Source organism: Neopelma chrysocephalum, unplaced genomic scaffold, assembly GCF_003984885.1.
Source record: "Neopelma chrysocephalum unplaced genomic scaffold, ASM398488v2 Primary Assembly neopelma1_25, whole genome shotgun sequence".
Lineage (NCBI taxonomy): Eukaryota > Metazoa > Chordata > Aves > Passeriformes > Pipridae > Neopelma > Neopelma chrysocephalum.
The window spans coordinates 35,767,505-35,786,287 of NW_020897694.1; the positions used below are offsets into that span (position 1 = coordinate 35,767,505).

The 18,783-nt window shown below is 47.0% G+C and overlaps 1 protein-coding gene across 3 annotated transcripts in view; it reads right to left on the reverse strand.

Annotated features, from left to right (window-relative positions):
* LONRF2 (LON peptidase N-terminal domain and ring finger 2) overlaps nt 1-18,169 on the reverse strand; it is a 36,785-nt gene extending 18,616 nt beyond the window's left edge. Inside the window, exons 1-2 of one of the 3 annotated variants that reach the window (XR_003532873.1) lie at nt 17,134-18,169; nt 1,312-1,430 (exon numbers count right to left, since the gene is read on the reverse strand). Coding sequence is in view for 2 of the 3 variants with exons in the window: in XM_027674909.1 (XP_027530710.1) it covers nt 1,312-1,430; nt 17,134-17,884 (870 nt within the window). In the remaining variant the exon portion in view is untranslated. The remainder of the gene's footprint in view (nt 1-1,311; nt 1,431-17,133) is intronic. The other 2 variants (XM_027674909.1, XM_027674910.1) reach the window with 2 other exon arrangements.
* Between the last annotated feature and the right edge of the window lie 614 nt (nt 18,170-18,783).

An 18,783-nucleotide genomic window follows, 5' to 3' on the forward strand; every position in this document is an offset into this window, starting at 1 on the left:
AATTAGGAAGGCCTCTACATTCCAACTATGACTTCAGATCGCATGGACAGAACATCAGGTCCAATGAACTGGAGACATGAGACGCGTGCACAGACTGAGCTATCCAATCACCTTGTTGTAAGCATGTGCCCCAAACTAAACTGTATAAAAGTTGACTTAATTAAATAATAAAGGAACATATGGCTGACCACATTGGCCTGTATGCCTTATGTTTATGCCCCTCCATCAATAAACATGTGTAATTCATCTTTCTCCCCCAGCGCAGAAACACAGTCAGTGCCACCCGAGATGGGATTCCTAACTTCATGAGAAATAATCCTAGACAGAAAGGCAAACTGGATGTAGGGTAATGTTATGAACTGCCTTCCAACATGAAAGGTTTTAATGGGTGACAAGACACACAGCCTTCAGAGACTCAGTGCTTCTGAAAGCACCTCTCTGCTTGCCCCGCGTCATCCCTGGCTGGAAATGAGCACTAGCTGCAGCCCCCTTTGCTGAGGCAGGCAGCCAAGGCATTTATGCAACTCCTCCTTAGTCTCCACAGGAAGCCAAGGTCTGCCCTCCCCAATCCCCCATGTTACCCTCTCTCCAGAAACACCCAGAGGCTTTATTTGGTCAAACCTGTGCTGCAGTTTTGCTGCTGAAGGGAGAGGGACTGACTGAAGGTGTAATCCTAGGTGGGGTGAGTTGCTGGACACCTAGTCCAGCCTCGGGCAACCACTGGTAATGATGGGCATTTCTGATGCTTGCTTCAGACTGCCCACAAACCAGTGCTCTTTGTAGCACTTCCTTTCATTATGAAAAAAATCCCAACCCCTCTATGAGTCACCATGACAGAGGTGGAAATCACAGATATGAAATCTTAGGATTAAAGAAGGGGAAAAAATAATCCTGAAATACAGTCTGAGGTACTCCTCAGAAAGACACATTGGCCAACAGCCTGTCAAGACCACCCACTGCCTTGGAACATCATCCCAGAGGGACCTGCAGGGCCATCCTGGGCTGCTGGTGCCTTATAGACCCAATTCTGCTTCCAAGCTGCAGCACTACCTGTAACAGATAACAGGTGCCAGCACAAACAAAACCACATCACTGCCTGCCCACTACCAAAATACCACCAGCTGGAGAGATGCTAAGGACCTTCCAGACTTGTCCTATGAAAAATTGGCATACCAATAGACATTTTCAGCCCTCTTAATGCCACAGTGTTTTTCCAACAACACCCTCAGCAGCCACGCTGTCCCCAGCACAGAGAAAAGCCCAAGAAAAAGGAGTTTTCATTTTGTTCTTTACAGCATGCAAACACCGTACCGCAGGCCAGTGGGGTTTGTTTCGGCACAGGACATCTGCGTCGTGAAGAGCTTGCTGGTAGTTTTTCATCAACGTACAGAGTTCTGCCCGCTGTGCTATTAGTGAACACTTGCAAGGAGCTGGAAAACAAAAATGATTGCACGGAATTTCATTAAAGGAAGCACTAGGACATGCTAAATACAGTAACCTTATATCCAGCCACAGTAACTTAAAAAGCATTACTGCACAACGATTACATTTATACTCTCCTGTAAAGGAAAGAAAGGTCAATTCCTTCATTCTTTCCTTATCAAAATATATTCCTCTCAGCCTGGAAGCAACCTCTGTGTTTCATCTAGCAAGACAGCGTTCATATTCACATACAGGATGCCATCTGCTCTTTCCCTCACTTGCTTACAGGACATTTCAGAAAGCAAAAAGTGTTTCTCTCAAACACTCTTCAAGTGTTTCTCCCCTCAGTGAGAAATCACCAGTGAAGGACTTGAAAGAAATCACAAATGCAGGACTTCAGCTAAAACGTTCCTGGAAGCCATTCATTAAGAAAAATGCATGCAGCCTTCACACTTCATATTCACTTGCCTTCCTCGGGGCAGGCAAACCTTTCATGATCACACACCTTGCTTCAGTATCCACAAATTCATGAATCATTCAGTTTGTATGGATTATGAACTTCTCAAGCATTATTATTTTGTTCTTTGCTCAGGTCTCTAGAACACATTTTAAGCTGGAAATCTTCCTCCAGCATAAAATTTCATAGAATCACAAAAAAAACCTGGCTAATCTGCATTCAGCTGGTCCACCAGGACCTCCAGCTCTTTTCTGCAGATCTGCTGTCTAGCCCAGCCCGTCCTGTTGGACAGGGTTATTCTGTCTCACGTTCACCTGTGTTTGCAATAGGCAAGGCTGGCCAGCCCATGCCCCAGGTTGTTGGTCTGAATGGCAGCCCTGCCCTCCAGCTTGGTGGCATGGACAAACTCACTGACAGCGCACTCTTGGCTGCTGATGGAGGTTGTTAATAAGGTGCTGAGCTTTGCCAACCCCATTATCAACATCTGAGCAATGCCACTGGTCGTCCAGCAGCTCTGAAGCCACGAGACACCACCTCATGCCTCTGATGGTCCAGTCGATTCTCCACCTCCCCGCCACTACGTCCCCAGCTTGGCAAGAAGGACATTGCAGCAGGCTGAGGTAGCAGCCTTGCAAAACACACGCTAAGTCCCAAACAACGCTCAGCTTTTGTCCACTAAAACAGTTATCTCATCTTAGGAAATCAAATTTATAGGAGACTTACTCCTGGTCACTCTTGACCTTCATGTGTTGGGAAAGGCCTCCAGAGGGCTGGAAGCTGGCTGCTGGCAGCTAAGTACAGTAACTCTTACCAAAATGTGAGCTGGTTAAAACTGTCAGAACTAGTAATAAACTTTATAAAGGCTCCAAGGTGTTGAGAGATGGTATCGCATTTTTACAAATTTTAAACTTCACCTCCAAGCTAGCTCTCTCAAGACTTTTCCATTAAATGTCACCTTTTGAATGTCCTCACTCAGTGTTTCTCTCTCCATACCTTTCCTGCTCTCTCAAGCCTGCTTTGCTTCACCGTTTGCATCTCAATTCAGCCAGAGCATCCTAAACACGTGCTCAATAAGACCACATTGCCAATACAAAGCCTGGGCACATGCACACGTGTGCATGGACAGAGAGTAAGCACAACTGCTGCAGGTGTCACCACTCATTAAGTTCAAGCACCTACCAGGATAGATGGCCCAATATCACATCCCTCTCCCCCCTCCTCCCCTCCCTTGTGCTGGTGCTACCACTTGTGCAGCAAACCAGGCTCGCATGGTTGCACTGAGAACCAGAGCAAAGAATCAACTGACCAAATGCTAATTCAATAAAAACAATAAAAAGGTTTAAGAGGATCAGTTTCCCCTTAGCTAGTTCACTGCACAGCCACACAAATATGAGTGCCAGGACAAGGGATGAGAAGGAAAGTAACAGCAAGGAGTGCTGCTGCCTTTTTTGGCTGTAGCATGGACTGACACCAGATATACTAACTGCAGAATGATGTATCAGGGGTGATGCTGCTCCACTGGTCTCAGATGGTGACAGCTAGAGAAAACACTTATAATAAGGAGGTCTGCAAAAGCTAGTTCAAACTGGGGTTCTGCGTGGTTTTTTGTTTGGTTGGTTTTGTCTTGGTTTGCTAGGGTTTTTTTAACTATTACATTTGCAGGCTTCTGCAGTAATCCACATTTCTAGCTCATAATTCTTAAAGACTACAAATTGAATGCAATTGAAAGTAACTAACCGAAGATCTTCAGAAGCAAATTTTTTGTTTCTTTTAACAGATACTCAAATAGGAAATTATTTAACTTGGCTACATTCGAACAGTGCGTCTTACTTTACTTGTGTAAAGCCATCATTTTATCTGCTGTATGGTACCTGTGTGAAGAGTATGCTGAGGGGGATAAGGGCAGCAAGCAGAGGTAGGCACCTCAGCAGGCAGACAGGGCCCTGGGTGGGGCATTTTCTGGCACCATAGGGAAAGGAAGTAGTGGGAGATTAAGGGGCAAGGCAAATCAGCTTCCTGCTTCTGTTTACTACCACACGTTTTGAGCACGCTGATGCTTCCCTGCACACTATTCAACACAGTTCATACATTCAGCAGACCCAGCTTCATCCGCTCTTTTTCAGGATCTTGTCTCTGCTGCAGAACTTCTAAGCAAAAGAAAGCCATCACATAGCACAACAGTGTAGCAAAGGCTGCAGGTCCTCCAGAAGCAAAGTTCAAAGGGTCTCACAATATGAAAGGAAACAAGCTACTGAAAAAGAAAAAAAGAGAACCACCCCGAGGCAAACCAGAAAAGCTATGTGTGTATTCAGAGCTTGTACCTCTTGTTCACTGAGACTCAGTCAGAAAGTGCAAGCTGTGGCCTATCTTAAGGAGTAATTGGTAACTGGCAAGGAATGTTGAATTAACTGAGAGAAAGGATAAAAAACCCCAACAAACCAAACAGCATCGCTGAAGAGAGCAGTATTTATGAGACTACAGTATAACAGGTCTTCTAAAATGAAGCATCTAGACAAGATGCCATAGCTGGAGCAGTGCCCAGCCACCTCCATTCAGGCTCCCCCACTCCCAGAGCGGGTAGTGCAGCCTGAAATCTTGTCGGCTCTGCACCCAATCCATGCATCCCTCATTCCCAGCCTCCTGCTGTCAGCACGACTGTTCTGGGAAGATCTTTGGGGGGTCCACAACTGGTCAGGGCAACGCTAGATGGACTGAAACCTCATGTTCTTTGTCAGTGGAAGTGTGGCAGCAGCTGGCTGGCTCCAACTTAGGGTACATGTGGAAGTGTACACCACAGCAAGGATTGTGGTGATTATAATCTGTCACAGAAGGTGGACAGAGAGGGCTTGAGGACATACAGAGTTTGTGAACACTGCTAGATGCCAGTATATAAGTATGCCAGTATTCAAGGCCAGGTTGGAAAATGCCTTGAGCAACCTGGTCTAATGGGAGGTATCCTAGCCCACGGCAGGAGGGCGTTGGGACTGAATGATCTTTAAGGTCCCTTCCAACCCATAACATTCTATGATTCTATACTATAACAACTGTCAAGTTTATTTGGTAAAAAAAACAAAACAAAACAAAAAATCACACAACAAATAAACACAAATCAAAAAATTGCACAATAGCCAAGTTTGTTTTAAAATAATGCACCCACTCTTTCTTCAGGAGGTAAAGGAGGGGGAAAAAAGATTTTTTTTTTTTTTTATGAAACAATTTATTATTTCAGGCCAAATTAAAAAAGAAAAGCATAGAAAATGTTACTGTTTCCAAAATACCAACAGATGGCATTTCCTGAATCAAACTCCTTCTGGGAGTCTGCAGCTGCACAGCAAAATTTATGTCCTTGTCAGCATCAGGGATGCACTGCTGAGGCTCCCAGGATCTGCGGCTCCAGGCAGCTGGGACACAAAGACTTCCTCTGAGCCACAGGTCCTGGGAGCCTTCCCACGCTTCTCCCTCCCTCCCTCTCAGCCTCCCAGCCATAATGCCACTGCACCAGACAAAACTGGCCCATGTAGGGCCCAGAGCCGAGGGAGCTGAGTGGGTCTTTGCCTCCTGAAATTTCCTTTGGACCGTCAAATATTGCCTGCCCGAAGTGTGGTTGTCAGCTTGGATTTCTCCAAAATGGTTAACTTTCCACTCATACCACCTTTGTGCTCATCTCCAGACGTTTGTTTTGCATTGTGCTTTTACTTATTCAGAAGCTAACACTCAAAATTACTTTTACAGATATGCCCAAGCATTCAAGTTTTTAAAAAAATTATGCTGTTGAGTTCAAGAAGCTGGCAGGAGAACATGGCTCCCCCAAATCTCCTTGGGCCAGGAAGGGAATTAGAGCAATTAAGAGAATTTTGCCCAACTGACTGGAGATGATAATAGAAGTTTTATTGTAATAAACTACCACTGAGATTTCTTCCACGAACTCAGCAGAGAAAGAACAAGCTTAAAGTTACTAGAACTCCCTAATCCTCCTTATCTGACATTTCTTCCTAGAAAATCACATCTCGTTCAAACCTATTTCAATCCTAAGTGTATTTCCTGAAGGCATGAACAGAACTGAAACAGTGTCATCACAAACACCTTTCAGTCTTGCTTATAAGAGTAAGTCTGCACAGTACTTCAGGGGAAATTTTTCCCACATTTTGAAGAAACTTCTGCCCTAGAGAGATAAAGAAATCTGGCTTGCTCTGTTACGTTATGCATTCAGTTCTGAACAACTCAGTATTGAAAGCCCTTTCATAAGCTTGGAAAATAATAGGAAACATATATTTTCATTTCAGTGAGACATTAGCAAGGTTTAGTAATTAACTGAACAGAAACTAGTTTTTCTCCTCCAAACTTTATGGAAGCATGACAAGTACGCACACAAAAACTGGATGCACAGGGTTATTTGGTAGAGGGTGAGGGTGGCACAGAGAAAGGGCCACATTTGACAGAATTAACAGAAGCAGTAAAGACATTCAAATAAAACTTTATTTCACAGTGAAGATGAAAACCAGGATCAGCTTCCCAAACCTGATTAAGGGGGACAATGAAGATGACCACATCAGCAAGACCATGTTTTCTCAATAATCAGTCCACCTGTCATGGTTTGAGATTGGCCCCCCCTCGAGAAGAGGGGGACTCAGATGTGACTGGGTGCCAGGGCAGTGTTCCCTGAAAAGCCAATCACCACTCATGTTGTTTCGCTTCTGCTCAAAATCATATATACACAGCCCACTGGAAACTGTTGGCACTTCTGCTGTTGGTGTCTGCTGCGTGTAGGTGTGGAAGGCCGGGGGGTGGCTGGGCTCCTTCTTCCCCCTCCGGAGGGAAGAGGGGAGCCCTGCGGCCCCCCAGCTCTGCCTAGGCCAGAGCAGAGTTAGAGGCAGCATTTTGAGTGTGTGCAGTGAGGGAAGAGACTCACAGCACCTGAACCTGACCTGAGGTAAGAGGAGAGAGGCAAGTTTTTGTAGCCAAGCCTTCTCCCCCCTCCTTTTCTACAGCTAAGCTGTGGAGGGGGGCTTTTCCTTTCCCTCCGCTGGAAAGTGGAGGAGAGGCTCAGCATTGAAGCTGAGCCAAGTGGACAGGCCGTGGAGGTAGGCCCGGCGCTCAGGAGAAGAGTCCCAAGCGAAATTGGAGACGGACCCCCTCCCCAGAGAGAGAGAAAGGGGCCCGGAGGATGTCTCTGCCACGCAGGACAACCGAAAACCCGAAGAGAAATCCACATGCCAGGACGTGGATGCTTGATAAGCAGAACTACACTGCAGCAGCCTATGAACCGAAGTATGAGAGAAGAGAGATCACACGGCGGCAGGAGAGCAAGGACTCAAAGCTATCTTCTCAGACTTCATGAGGAGGAGAGACCACAACAAAACAACTGGAACTTGGTGAGGGGGGAGCGTTCAGGCCCAGAACACTCCCACAGAGGGACTGGTTACTTTCCAGCCTTGAAAAGGCTCTTTCCTGGACTAAACTTAATGGAGGGGCTTGAAAGGACTGATTGAGAGAGATGTAACATATACATAGTTGTCTTTAGTTTGTATAGTATTTATTTCTGTAAATAAATGTATATACTTCCCCTTTCCCCTACAGAAGCCTCTGGCCTGAAAGTTTCTCTCCGGTGTCAGGATAATTGTGGGAAGGGGTGGGGGAAGCCTGAAAATTGGATTTTAGATTTCTAACGTGGCTCAAACTGCCACACCACCTTAATTGAATTAGCAACTGGATTTTAAAAAAACCTATGTATTTTCTGAATATCATGGCTTTTCCTCCTTGCATTTACATCACTGGCAGTCTTCAGGAAGTGAAGTAACCAAAGACCCCACAGGAAATGTGCAAGAGCTTTTAGTGCACAGAGGATGCAATAAAAGATGCCTTTTCCTCTCTAAGTCCACTTCTGCAACCAAGCATCTTTCCACTGTAATTAAAGCAGGCACTTGCAGACAGTACTCTGCAAGCAAATATAAAACCCATTTCCACCGGATGACCAACACTGGCAGACAGCAGTGTACGACCTTAGGGGCTCCTGAAAGAGGCTGCAATAAGGACATGGAGCACAGGGCACCACCATTCTCTGCTTGGAGACTCTGACACTAGGCAGCAGCTGGTTTGTGCATGCAAAGGCCTCCTCCCTCATCCACACTCACACTGCCTACAACCCACAACCAGTGCAATAAAACAGACTCTATCAGAGGAGGCAATGTATATCCCATCAAGCTCTACTTCAAAATATTTTAATTTCTTTACCTTCATGCAGATATGAAGAATTCTTCATGTCTTTCCTCCTTCAGAAGTGCCCATTATGAATTTAAAAAAGCCACCCCAAGTCGAAGTTTTCTCTCCTGTTACTCCATGGGAAAGCTGATTCAGACACCACCAGAAAGCCCCAGTATAACTCATCTGCACTATGCAACTACAGAGCTGGTCTATGCCTGACTGGGATTTCACCTCTGCAGCCAACCTAAGCACACAGCACACCAAAATGAAAGAGGAGAGCAGGCCTTTTTAAACTGCAGTCACCACTTAATTAGCAGAACTGAAGTGGCAATGCTCTCCTCTTGCCCTCCCACCCAAAGACAGAGGACATCAACCCACTTGCTGCTTTGCCCTGCAGTAGGCTTACCCATGTGCTCGGTGGTCTGGGGCACAGGAGACAAAGTAACTCCCTTGTATTATTACTCTGACTCAAAGAAAAGGCACTGGCAATAGATGAGCTAGATTATTTTTAGGAAGATATAATTTTAAGATTGAACTAACTTCTCTCCTGGCCTCTGTATTTTGCTGTTCAAAAGCCCAGGCTGAAGAACACAGATCTTTCTGTGTGCTGAACAAAATGCTGTAGATTCCCAGCAGTTTTATTTCAGGCTCAGTAAGTCCTCAGCTATGTTATTTAAAGCTGGACTGTCATTACCACTAAGCACAGCTAATCAACTATTCCCATCATTACTCGGGAGAAACACTGTAATGGAAATTATATGCTACCTAGAAGAAGAGCTGCTACAGAGACAATGCAACTAGCTTTGTACCCTTGATTTTGTGTTGTACCTCCAGCCTCATGAGGCAGAAGCATGCCAGACCTACATTAACCTACAGTTTAGTCTACATTTCTGCAAAGCCAATGATAACCTTCTTCCCAAACCAATTAAAAAATGAAGTGCAGCAGCAGCAGAAGTCCTGATTTCAAGAATGTCCCAGCATATAGCTAAATGTAATGCATTAGATCATTGCTCCCTCCTATCCAAGTTCTAATGTTTCAACACTCTGCTAGATGCATGCTACTCTTTTCAGATAAGATAGCATGAAATAACACCCCCTCCCTGTATTTCCAGTTCCCACTCTACCCTTTGGACATTTGGGCACAGCTTCACATGATGTACCCCAAGTCCATCTGTGGCCACTTGGTACTGGCATAATAAAAACAGTAAGTACACAAATGTGACTCATTTTCGATGCTTACTAGTTCACTCAGCATTTAGTTCAAGGTTGGGAAAGGTTTCCGACCAAAGCCTCAGTCAGAATGGAACTATTATCTCAAACAGCAGGTACAGAAACTGTTCCAATCAAGATACCTATGGACTGAAGTAAGAAATAACGAGCAAGATCCAAAACCAAAACAAAACACCTCATGAGGTCAACCCCCTTGCCAGATCTCAAAAACACCCAAAGAAAATTCCTGACCCCCCCCAGAAACAGGGAACTATGCTAGGTGCATGTGAACCTGTGATTGCAAGGAGACTCCAAAGACACACTGTGCTTCCAGACAGGCAGGACCAGCAAAGTAGGTCTCCCATGATCACAGTTTAACAAGATCAATTTACAGACAGATATTCTATCATAAAATGACTTTAACAGTGATAATCTACTAGCTTTCTTTGACACAATTAGTACATAAGCAACCATTTCTACCAGTTACTTTTCAGGTCTTTATAACCTTTGCTTTTTCCAGTTAAAGCTTGTTTCAGAATCTCTGGCTTTTGCAAAAAGGGCCTTCTTGTTTCTCAGTGCCTACCTTACTGCTTCTGTCCTCAAACGGAGCTGATCATGTAACACACTTGTGGAAAAGAGAGAGTACCACAATACCCTAATAATTTTGAGAGAAGGAAGCACAAATCAGTTCTATAAATGTCTTCTACCAGAAACAAGACATTCTGTTATGCTTCATCAAAGAGAAAAAAAAAAAACAGAGTATGCTGTTTGAAGAGACTTCAAAAATTCTTCAGACTTTCTGATATGTATGTATAGTTCACTCTCTAGGATTGCTGAAATAGTTCAATTATTAATAGGAAGTTACATCTGGGTTGCATACATGAAGGGGGAAGGGAAAATACAGTTATATACCACTTAAGATACAGTAAGTTACATCAACAATGTAATTACTTAAAAAAAAAAACAAACACAAAACGACACAGACAAAGACTGTCTATAGTACAGTATGATGCCTCCTTCCCTTTGCCAGTGATGTATAAGCCTCCTGACCACCTTGGATGTGGCCTTGCAGTCCTGTAGTGCCTCTGTCTTCAGCAGATCCCCTGGAAGCAGCCAAAAACTTCCAGAGATCCAACTACAGGATCTCAGCAGTCAACCTCAAGCTCCGTACAAACCGAGAGTAACACGAGCTTCTGCTCCAAAGGACTTGACACATTTCCAGTTGTGTCATATATGAAGTATTTACTACTATTTTTCAAGCACTATTTCAGTAAAAGAGGAGGGGCAGCTATGGGACAGAACTCTGCAAAATATTTTAAGTTTAAAAATAACACTAGGATTACTGCAACAGTCAATTGGTAACCTTGACTCCTACTTTTACACATTTTTCTGTCCATGTAAAACAGAACTAACGAGTTTTGAAGACACACTTTAAGTGGATTCCAAGACATGATTTTACAGAGGGATAGGAAAGTTCCTCTTTTAGCACAAATCCTCTAAGCAGCAAGCATCTACTATTTCAGAAACACTACCTCTAATTCTTCTCCTATAGTCACCTTCCTTTAGGAGCTACAAAATTAAATATTCTTCTGATAAATTATTAAAATGACTGAACCATTTGCTGTTGCAGGAGTCATGACAGCTGTCTACCACGGCTTTTTTGTGGTTTTTGTTAAATGGCTGGGTACAGCATCAAAGACTTACTTCTTTACTACTGCAAACTGGAAAGTGTACCCAAGATCCTGTGAGGAAGGAAAATTTGGTCAGCCTCTTTTCTACCACATCAGAAAAAGATAAATGACCTTATCTTTTATCAGCAACCTTCTAGAAATGGTGTACAAAATAAGAGACCACTAAAGTGCACTAAATACACATAATCCAAATATAGGTACATGTGGAAGCTCTCTAGCAGTTTTCTTTGAACAACGCGACTTTGGTGTGCAAGTGCACCATTAACGAGTGCAAGACCTTTGAAAACAGCAGAATTAATAAAATGTATACTATGGCATCAGTCACCTCCGTAAAAATTTAAGCACAACTCTCTAAAGATTAGAGTTCAGCAGCTTCCCTTTATAGACTCTTCTTTGCTTCTTCTGGTCTTGACCCATGACTAACACAGAAATCCATCACCTCTCAGGGCTGCAGTAGGAAGTCACCAGGAGGCTGTTCCACCAGCCCACCAAGAAATTCTCATCATCCTTTCCCCCATTATCTGAAACAACTCAGAAGCAGGCTTGGAAGAAAAAATGCCTGAGCAAGTCATTTTTGAAGCATGGCAAAATGCTTGCCCATACCTATTTTACTCATGGCTGTAAGCACTCAGTGCAACTCTAACAATGCATGGCTGGAAGTTTACCTATCCATGCTCTTCAGGAAGCAGTGCAACCCCACAACCTGGCATTTACATAGCAGGAAAATCTACAGTTGTTGCTCCTGAATCACTGGAGGTCTGTAGCTCCCTTTATATCTATTTTCCACTGCCTCTTGGCCTGCCCCACCCCTTCATTCAATTCTTACACAGGGAGAATTTGGAAGGCATCAGATAAGTTTCCATTAATTGCTTGACCACAAAATAAATTAGTGCTGTCTGGCCACATTAAGCTTTCTTTTGGATCAGATCAATTTATGGTGAACATGCATTGGGATTAAAAGGGAGAGGTTTCTCCAAGGTCTGGCCAAGAAAGGCAGATTCTCCTCTTTCCACCAAAGCTCAGGAAAGCTCCTATATTTTGTTTCCAGAAATGCCCTAAACACCACCTCGTGGGTTAGAGCTCAGTGTGCGGCTCTCCATCCCAGGAGACTAGAGATGGAGCATCTCCAGTGCCCAGGCAGAAGCATCTCCCTTGCTTGCCCTGTAGCATGCTACCTCTGACACTATGGGCCTGGTACAAACTTGCCTTCTCTCCTTGGCCCTTCCTGCACCATCCTTTATCCTCTGGAAACAGAGATCCACGTAAAGGACTTAAGAAGAAAAGGCCTCCTTTACATATATATATATATATTTTTCACTGTGTTTTAAAACTCTGATACAGCTGAGCTTTATTTCCTACATGCTCATTCTGAAACCCTTGGCCGGGGTGGAATTAAAATGCTGGGCAATTTGAGCAGCTGCATGCATCAGCTATCCTCCCTCCTAGGACAAACCTATTTCTGCTCAGAAAGAGCCCATCACATCAGAAAGTAAACACAACCACTTTGAGGGTTTGCTGAGCTCTCACTGCTCTCTGGAAACAATAAACTTCTCAACCTTGATAAACTTTGCAGCAGCAGGTAATTACATACTGGAGCCAACACATCTCATTCAGAAACAGGGTGTCCTGGAACACCACTGTCCAGATACAGTGTGTGCCACTCTGTTGGGAGCCAGCCACAACTGCACAGCACAGAGCAGGCAAACAAGCAGCTACTTCATCACACCACAGGAGCCAGGGCATAGTCACCCCTTCATCCAAAAGAAGCTTGTTTTGGATTAGGGTCAGGTGGACACAGCAGGGACACAGCCCTTTCCAGCAGAGCTGCAGCTCTACATTCAGGATTGAGAGACCACCCAAGACTGCCAACTGCAGATACAACCCAGGAACCAGCACTACTACAAAACAGCAGCAGCAACAGGAGCCACAGGACTACACCACTGGGTTTTGTATCTCTGAGCAAACATCTTCAGGCTTATTTACAGGAAAGGCACAGGACGCTAACAGGCTTTCTCAGTACAAAGAAGGGCACAGAGAAATGCTGGCTGAAGACATGAGCCACTACCATCCCAACCCTCTGACACTCTGCATATGTGTTGGCTTACAAGTGCACCCTCATCCTGAGGAGAGATTGGTCTCCTTCAGAGCTCTGTACTTGGGAAAAGCTCTATTCACAAACTCCCTATGAAGCAATAGCCACCTGTTACCACCTCTGTAACTGGGAACTGCTTTGTAGAAACAAAAACAGAACTAAAACACACTACCAAAAGGACATCCTCAAAATACATTAATTTATCTGAAATCTAACTTTGTTTAGTTTCAGGTACACAGCTTAAAGGATCTGTATGCCTGGATACACAGAAACAACTGTACTCCTCCCAGGCACAAGCCCTCCAGAGAGCATCTCCATCAGAGAGCAGCAAGTGAGAGAAAAGAGGGTGCAGAAAGCGCTTACTAAACAAAAAGGCTCCAAATCCAAACAAAACAAAAACAAACGCAAAAACCAAAACACCAAATCCAAATAAACTAATCCTGCACATGTATATATTTCAGTTTAACTGACCTAATAGTTCATATAATCAAAAGACAAGTTAAAAGAGAAGGGATGTCAGAGAGGAAGCCCACCTCTGATCCCCACACAAATGAAATTCAGAAAGCTGGGGTAACAGCCAGGAGAACAATATTTGGACAATACTTGATATTATGATGGCTGAACAGCATAAAGCTTGGCACAAAAAGTGATCCAGCTGGAAACAAATGCTTCTTTTCAAGCAACCTGACATGTGTTTGCTTTGAAGCTGTCGTAATTAGATGCCTTTCAATAATGAGCGATCTATTCCAACATCTGTGGCAGCAAAAGAAAAGCCAGCAACTTTGTATAAAACATATAAAGCATAGATCACCAAGCTGTGGGCAGCTCACGAGGACTAAAAGGATCAAATAGCAAAGCTGATTTTCTTAAGAACAAAAAACCCCACGCAACCACACCTGAAACCATAGCAGACTATCAAGAGCACATGGGAGCAACAGTGATAGTGCAGATCCGATAGCTAAGGACAAAAGAGGAACATACTTGTTAAGAGTATGCTTTTGTAACACTAACTAGCTCAATTGGAAAAAAGTTGACAACTTGAAGGACACAGACCTCTTCCCAGACCTGAAATTAGTAGATATTCCAGATTACACCAGAAATAAGTGTACATAACAGGAGTCTTTTGTATTTAGAACTGAAGCACCCTAAGAACTAAAATGTAAATTGGAAGACAGAAGGTCACAGTCAAAGCAAGAACTAAAATGCAAACCAGAAGAGAGAAGATCACAATCAGAATGAAAGAAGTCATAGGTAACTGGAAAACTTGCTTTACTATTGCATCACGCAAAGCCAGTTGCTGCAGATGGAGCAAGAAAGTACTCCACAAAAAAACCCCAGTAAAAAACTGAACTGTGTGTCCTGCCAAGAAACCTGGAGTTTTACCTAACTTAATACCACAATTGTATAATCAATGTGTTCGTGTGCCTTCAGTCTCTAAAATGAAATTTTAAGGACACCCAGGCCCTTGACACTCAATAGTAGTACATAAACATTTGGAGGTTTTAAAAAGCAGTTATTTTCTCACACATTAGAAGTCTGCTCAGCCTGGAGAAGAGGAGACTGAGGGGAAATCTCATCACGGTCTACAGTTTCCTCATGAGGGGAAGCAGAGGGGCAGGCACTGATCTCTGCAGTGACCAGTGACAGGACCCACAGGAATGGCCTGAAGTGTCAGAGGTTTAGGCTGGATATTAGGAAAAGGTTCTTCACCCAAAGGGTGGTCAGGCACTAGAATAGGCTCCCCAAGGAAGCAGTCATGGTCCCAAGCCTAACAGAGTCAAAGAAGCGTTGGGACAATACTCTCAGGCACAGGGTGTGATTCTTGGGGTTGTTGTGTGCATTTTAAGTCGCCCATATGCTAACACAACTACTGAAAGGGCATGTGTTTCTTTTTTTTTCCTTCTTATTTACCCTGATATTTGACTAGAAAACAAGAAGGCAACTCCATCATGCCAAAAATCAGTACCTGATGAATATGTGGGAAGAATTTCAGAACATGAGGCTCATACAGCAGTTTAGCCTGTGAGAAATGGCATAGGCACACACAAAACATCAAAAAAGGTGAAGAGCTGGCAGGCGGGCTGCCCTTCAGCAGCAGGAATTTGGATCCACTACCGGGAAGTTACAACATGTAAGCCTGTGAGTTTTGGATTTCAAAAGCTAGCAAGATATCTACTATTATTTTATTTTTAAAAAGTCTTATTAAGCAATTTCAGTGCCACTGACAGAGTGAGGACTTTCTGAACAGATTCCTAGCATGCTTGGGAAATCACAGAAGACAGAAATAAGGACACTGCAAAGGAGTTATCTTGAGATCCTGATGCATAGCAGCCATAGCTGGAGACTGTGCTCCAGGGACAGGAAGGGGAAGGACATGCTGTGTGAGAGCACCAGCAGCACACTACAATCTTCCCTCTACTTTCACCCCCATGCAGACACAGCAAAAAGCACAGGCAACAGTGAGAACTAGTTCTTTAAAAACCACTTCAAACACTTATTTAGTTGATGAGAGGCTACTTTCCCCTGCATAGGGCCCTGAACTCAAAATATCAGGAGGCTCCACTACTGAAAACTCACTGTAACCACCAGTGACCTATATAAAGCCTCTCCCCTCCCTCTGCTTCACCTTCCTTCTTGGACTCTCCGTCCTGCCCTACTTTAATAGATTATTACTTCAGCTAAACCGCGTAATAGTTTTACAGGGACACTCGGCTAGGACTGAAAACTTGCACATCTAGCTGCAGCAGTGGAAGAAACAGCAGAAGTAATGGTTTCTGCAGCCGGCATCAGCTGTGAGGTGATAGTATGCCACACTATCCCATCTCAAACTCTTTCATCTTCAATGCCTATCATGCAACCGCCGTAAAAAAAGAGTGAGTCAACGACTAGCAAAAGAGTGTGTTTCTCTACACGACAAAATAAATTAAGAAAAAAAAAACCACCAAACCAGAGCCATTTATGTAACAACTAGGAACAAAGAAAGCAATTTTACTCAATGCAGGGAAGAAGCTCATTCACAGAGGAAACACATTTTTTTTTCTACACATGTCTTTCGAAGATATTTACCCGCAGGATTTCGCCTCTGTTAACATGATGGAGGCTTTCTGCTCCCCTCCTCCTCGATTAAATCGGACATCCATCACGCGCAGACCAGAGGAGTGGCAGATCCCGGGGGATTTGTCGAGATACCGGCTCTCCCCAGCTCCACGCCTCTCTCCAGGCGCTTCAGATATTCACGGTGTTGTACCACCCCCTGCGCTCGCAGGGCAAACAAGCCGGGCGCACGCACGCACACAACCACTACTACACGGCTACAACCGAGCGAACAGGATCCACCTACTACTCGGCGCACAGCCTGAAAACAACCCAGTTTTGATAAACTAAGGCTGCCATCGGTTTGGCAGAGAAGGAAGGCAGACAGTGCCATTTTTATTTAAAGCCAAGCTCCTCAGAGAACACTGCACGCAGAAATCCTTCGTGCCAACAAAGAGGCTACGCTCAAAACATGGGCGGACCATCTCCTCGAGGCAAAACGCAGATTTATCTTAAGTATTTTGAGCAGTGTAAGATAAAGGAAATTTTCTGAGCCTTTACGCCTACTGATACCTCATTAGGTGTTTTCAAAGACTCTGTCTTGCTGAAGGTGCAGCTGCACGTAGGTGAATGAATCCGATCCACACACTCATTTCTTCCATGAAGCCGCGGTGGGGCTCAACACGACCACTACTGCGTATCCTGCACTTAATGATGGCTTCCCCATAAATAGAAAAGCGGGTTTTCTAGAAATACTGCATAATGAGTCACCAGCAACGAGCAGCTAAACACCAGGCACCTTGAGAGCAAGGACAGAAATACCAGTGGAACAAAAATAGCCATTCGCTGGGAGGAGGCGGGTGAGAGGAGACCCGCTGGCAGGATTCCTGCTTGTAACCTCCACACCCCCCAGGTGCCTTCTCCCACCTTTCACCGCAAATCCCCTCCCCGCACGGCTGCGGGAGCCGAGGTCAGCGCTGCCCCTGCCTCGCCCCCTCCCCCTCCTCCCCCCCGCCGGTGCCACTCACCCATCTCCAGGGCCTGGTTGTACTTCTCCAGGGCGGCCGGCAGCTCCTGGCGCTCCCGCAGCGCGTCGCCCTCGGCGCGGAGGCGCCGCGCCCGGCTCTCGGCGCCGAACCACTTGTGCAGCAGGTTGCCCAGCACCACGTTGACCCGCGGGCGGGCGGCGGCAGGCGGCGGCGGCGCGGCGGCGGCGGGGGTCGGCTCGGCGGAGCGGCGCGGGCGGTGGCAGCGGCCGCAGTCACCGGGCTCGGCGCAGCGGCGGCAGTGGGTGTGCCCGCAGTGCAGAGTCACCGGCTCGCACAGCAGCCGCCGGCACAGCGGGCAGGCGAACAGCTCAGGGGGGCGGCAGCACGCCGGGTCGCCCAGACCCTCACCCTCCGCCCCGCCGCCGGCCGCGTCGCTCCCCCAGGGCGGCAGGCGCAGCTCCTTGTCGCGGATGCTGAGGGCGACGCTCTCCGCCAGCTCCCGCAGCTCCTCGGGCCGCAGCCGCGCCAGCCGCGCCGCCGCGCCGTAGGCGTCCAGCGCCTCGGCCATGCGGCCGGCCCTGGCCAGAGCATCGGCGCGGCGGAGGCACAGGCCCCGCTCGGGCTGCGGCAGCCCCGCCAGCTCCGAGCCGTAGATCTCGGCCGCCAGCTCGAAGTTGCCGCCGCGGAAGGCCTCCTCCGCCACCTGCAGCATCTCGGCGCAGGGTCCCCCCGCCGCCGCCCTGGCCCCGGCGGCGGGGGGCAGCGCGCAGGGCCCCGGGCCCAGTTCCATGCCCGCGCGGCGCCGCCAGCCCCGGGCCGCCCTACTCCATGCTGGGCCCGCGGCGCTGCCGACTCCGGCTCCTTCCTGGGAGGGGACGGCGACGGAAGGGAGGGAGGGAGGAAGGGATGGAGAGGGGGCGTGTCACATCGCTGCAGCAGGGGGGCGGCTCCCGGGAGGGGGAAGGGGGAACAGCAGAAGGGATGGGGGGCGGACTCGCTCCCGGCTTATGTAAGGGGCGAACGGTCGGGTAAAACCGCCCCCATCCGGCAGCCCGGCCGCCCTGCCCCGGGGCGGCGGGAGCGCCGCTTCCCTCCCTTCTCCGCTCCCTCCGGCGGCTGCTGCTGCTGCCGCACGTGCCCGCCCCGCACGTGCCCGCGCGCCGCCGCGCCCGCACGTGCGCCCGGTCCGGCGGCAGCTGCGGCCCTGAGGGAGTGGGGCCGGGGGGGCTTCCGCTGTGCGGCTCCTGCTGAGCTCAGCCTCTTCCTTCCCGTTTCCTGGTGCCCGGCATTAACTGCTTCCTCGCAGGCACTGCCGGACCTTGCTCTCCCGCCGTGTGCCGGGACCCCCTCGGCGCTGCCCGCCCGCCGGGCGCGGCCTCTCGGCCAGCAGCACCTCACGGGGTGGGTCGGGACACGTCTACCGGTTGCTGTTTGTTTTTATTTCCCCGGTCCCCGAGAAAGCAAGCAGGTGCTGTCTATTAAATAAATAAAGAAATGAGGAAAAACAAATTCCCAAACCCCCCAACTCTCAGGAAAAATCCTTTTCTGTAAGTGGCAGCCTCGCCAGCGCAGCTTGGGATCCGCGAGTCATGCTGAGCGCTGGCTTGTGCATCGGCAACAACAATAAAGATAATGCAGCTGGAAGTTAGTTAATCATGCGTGAGTCAGAAAGGAATCCAACTCGCTCCG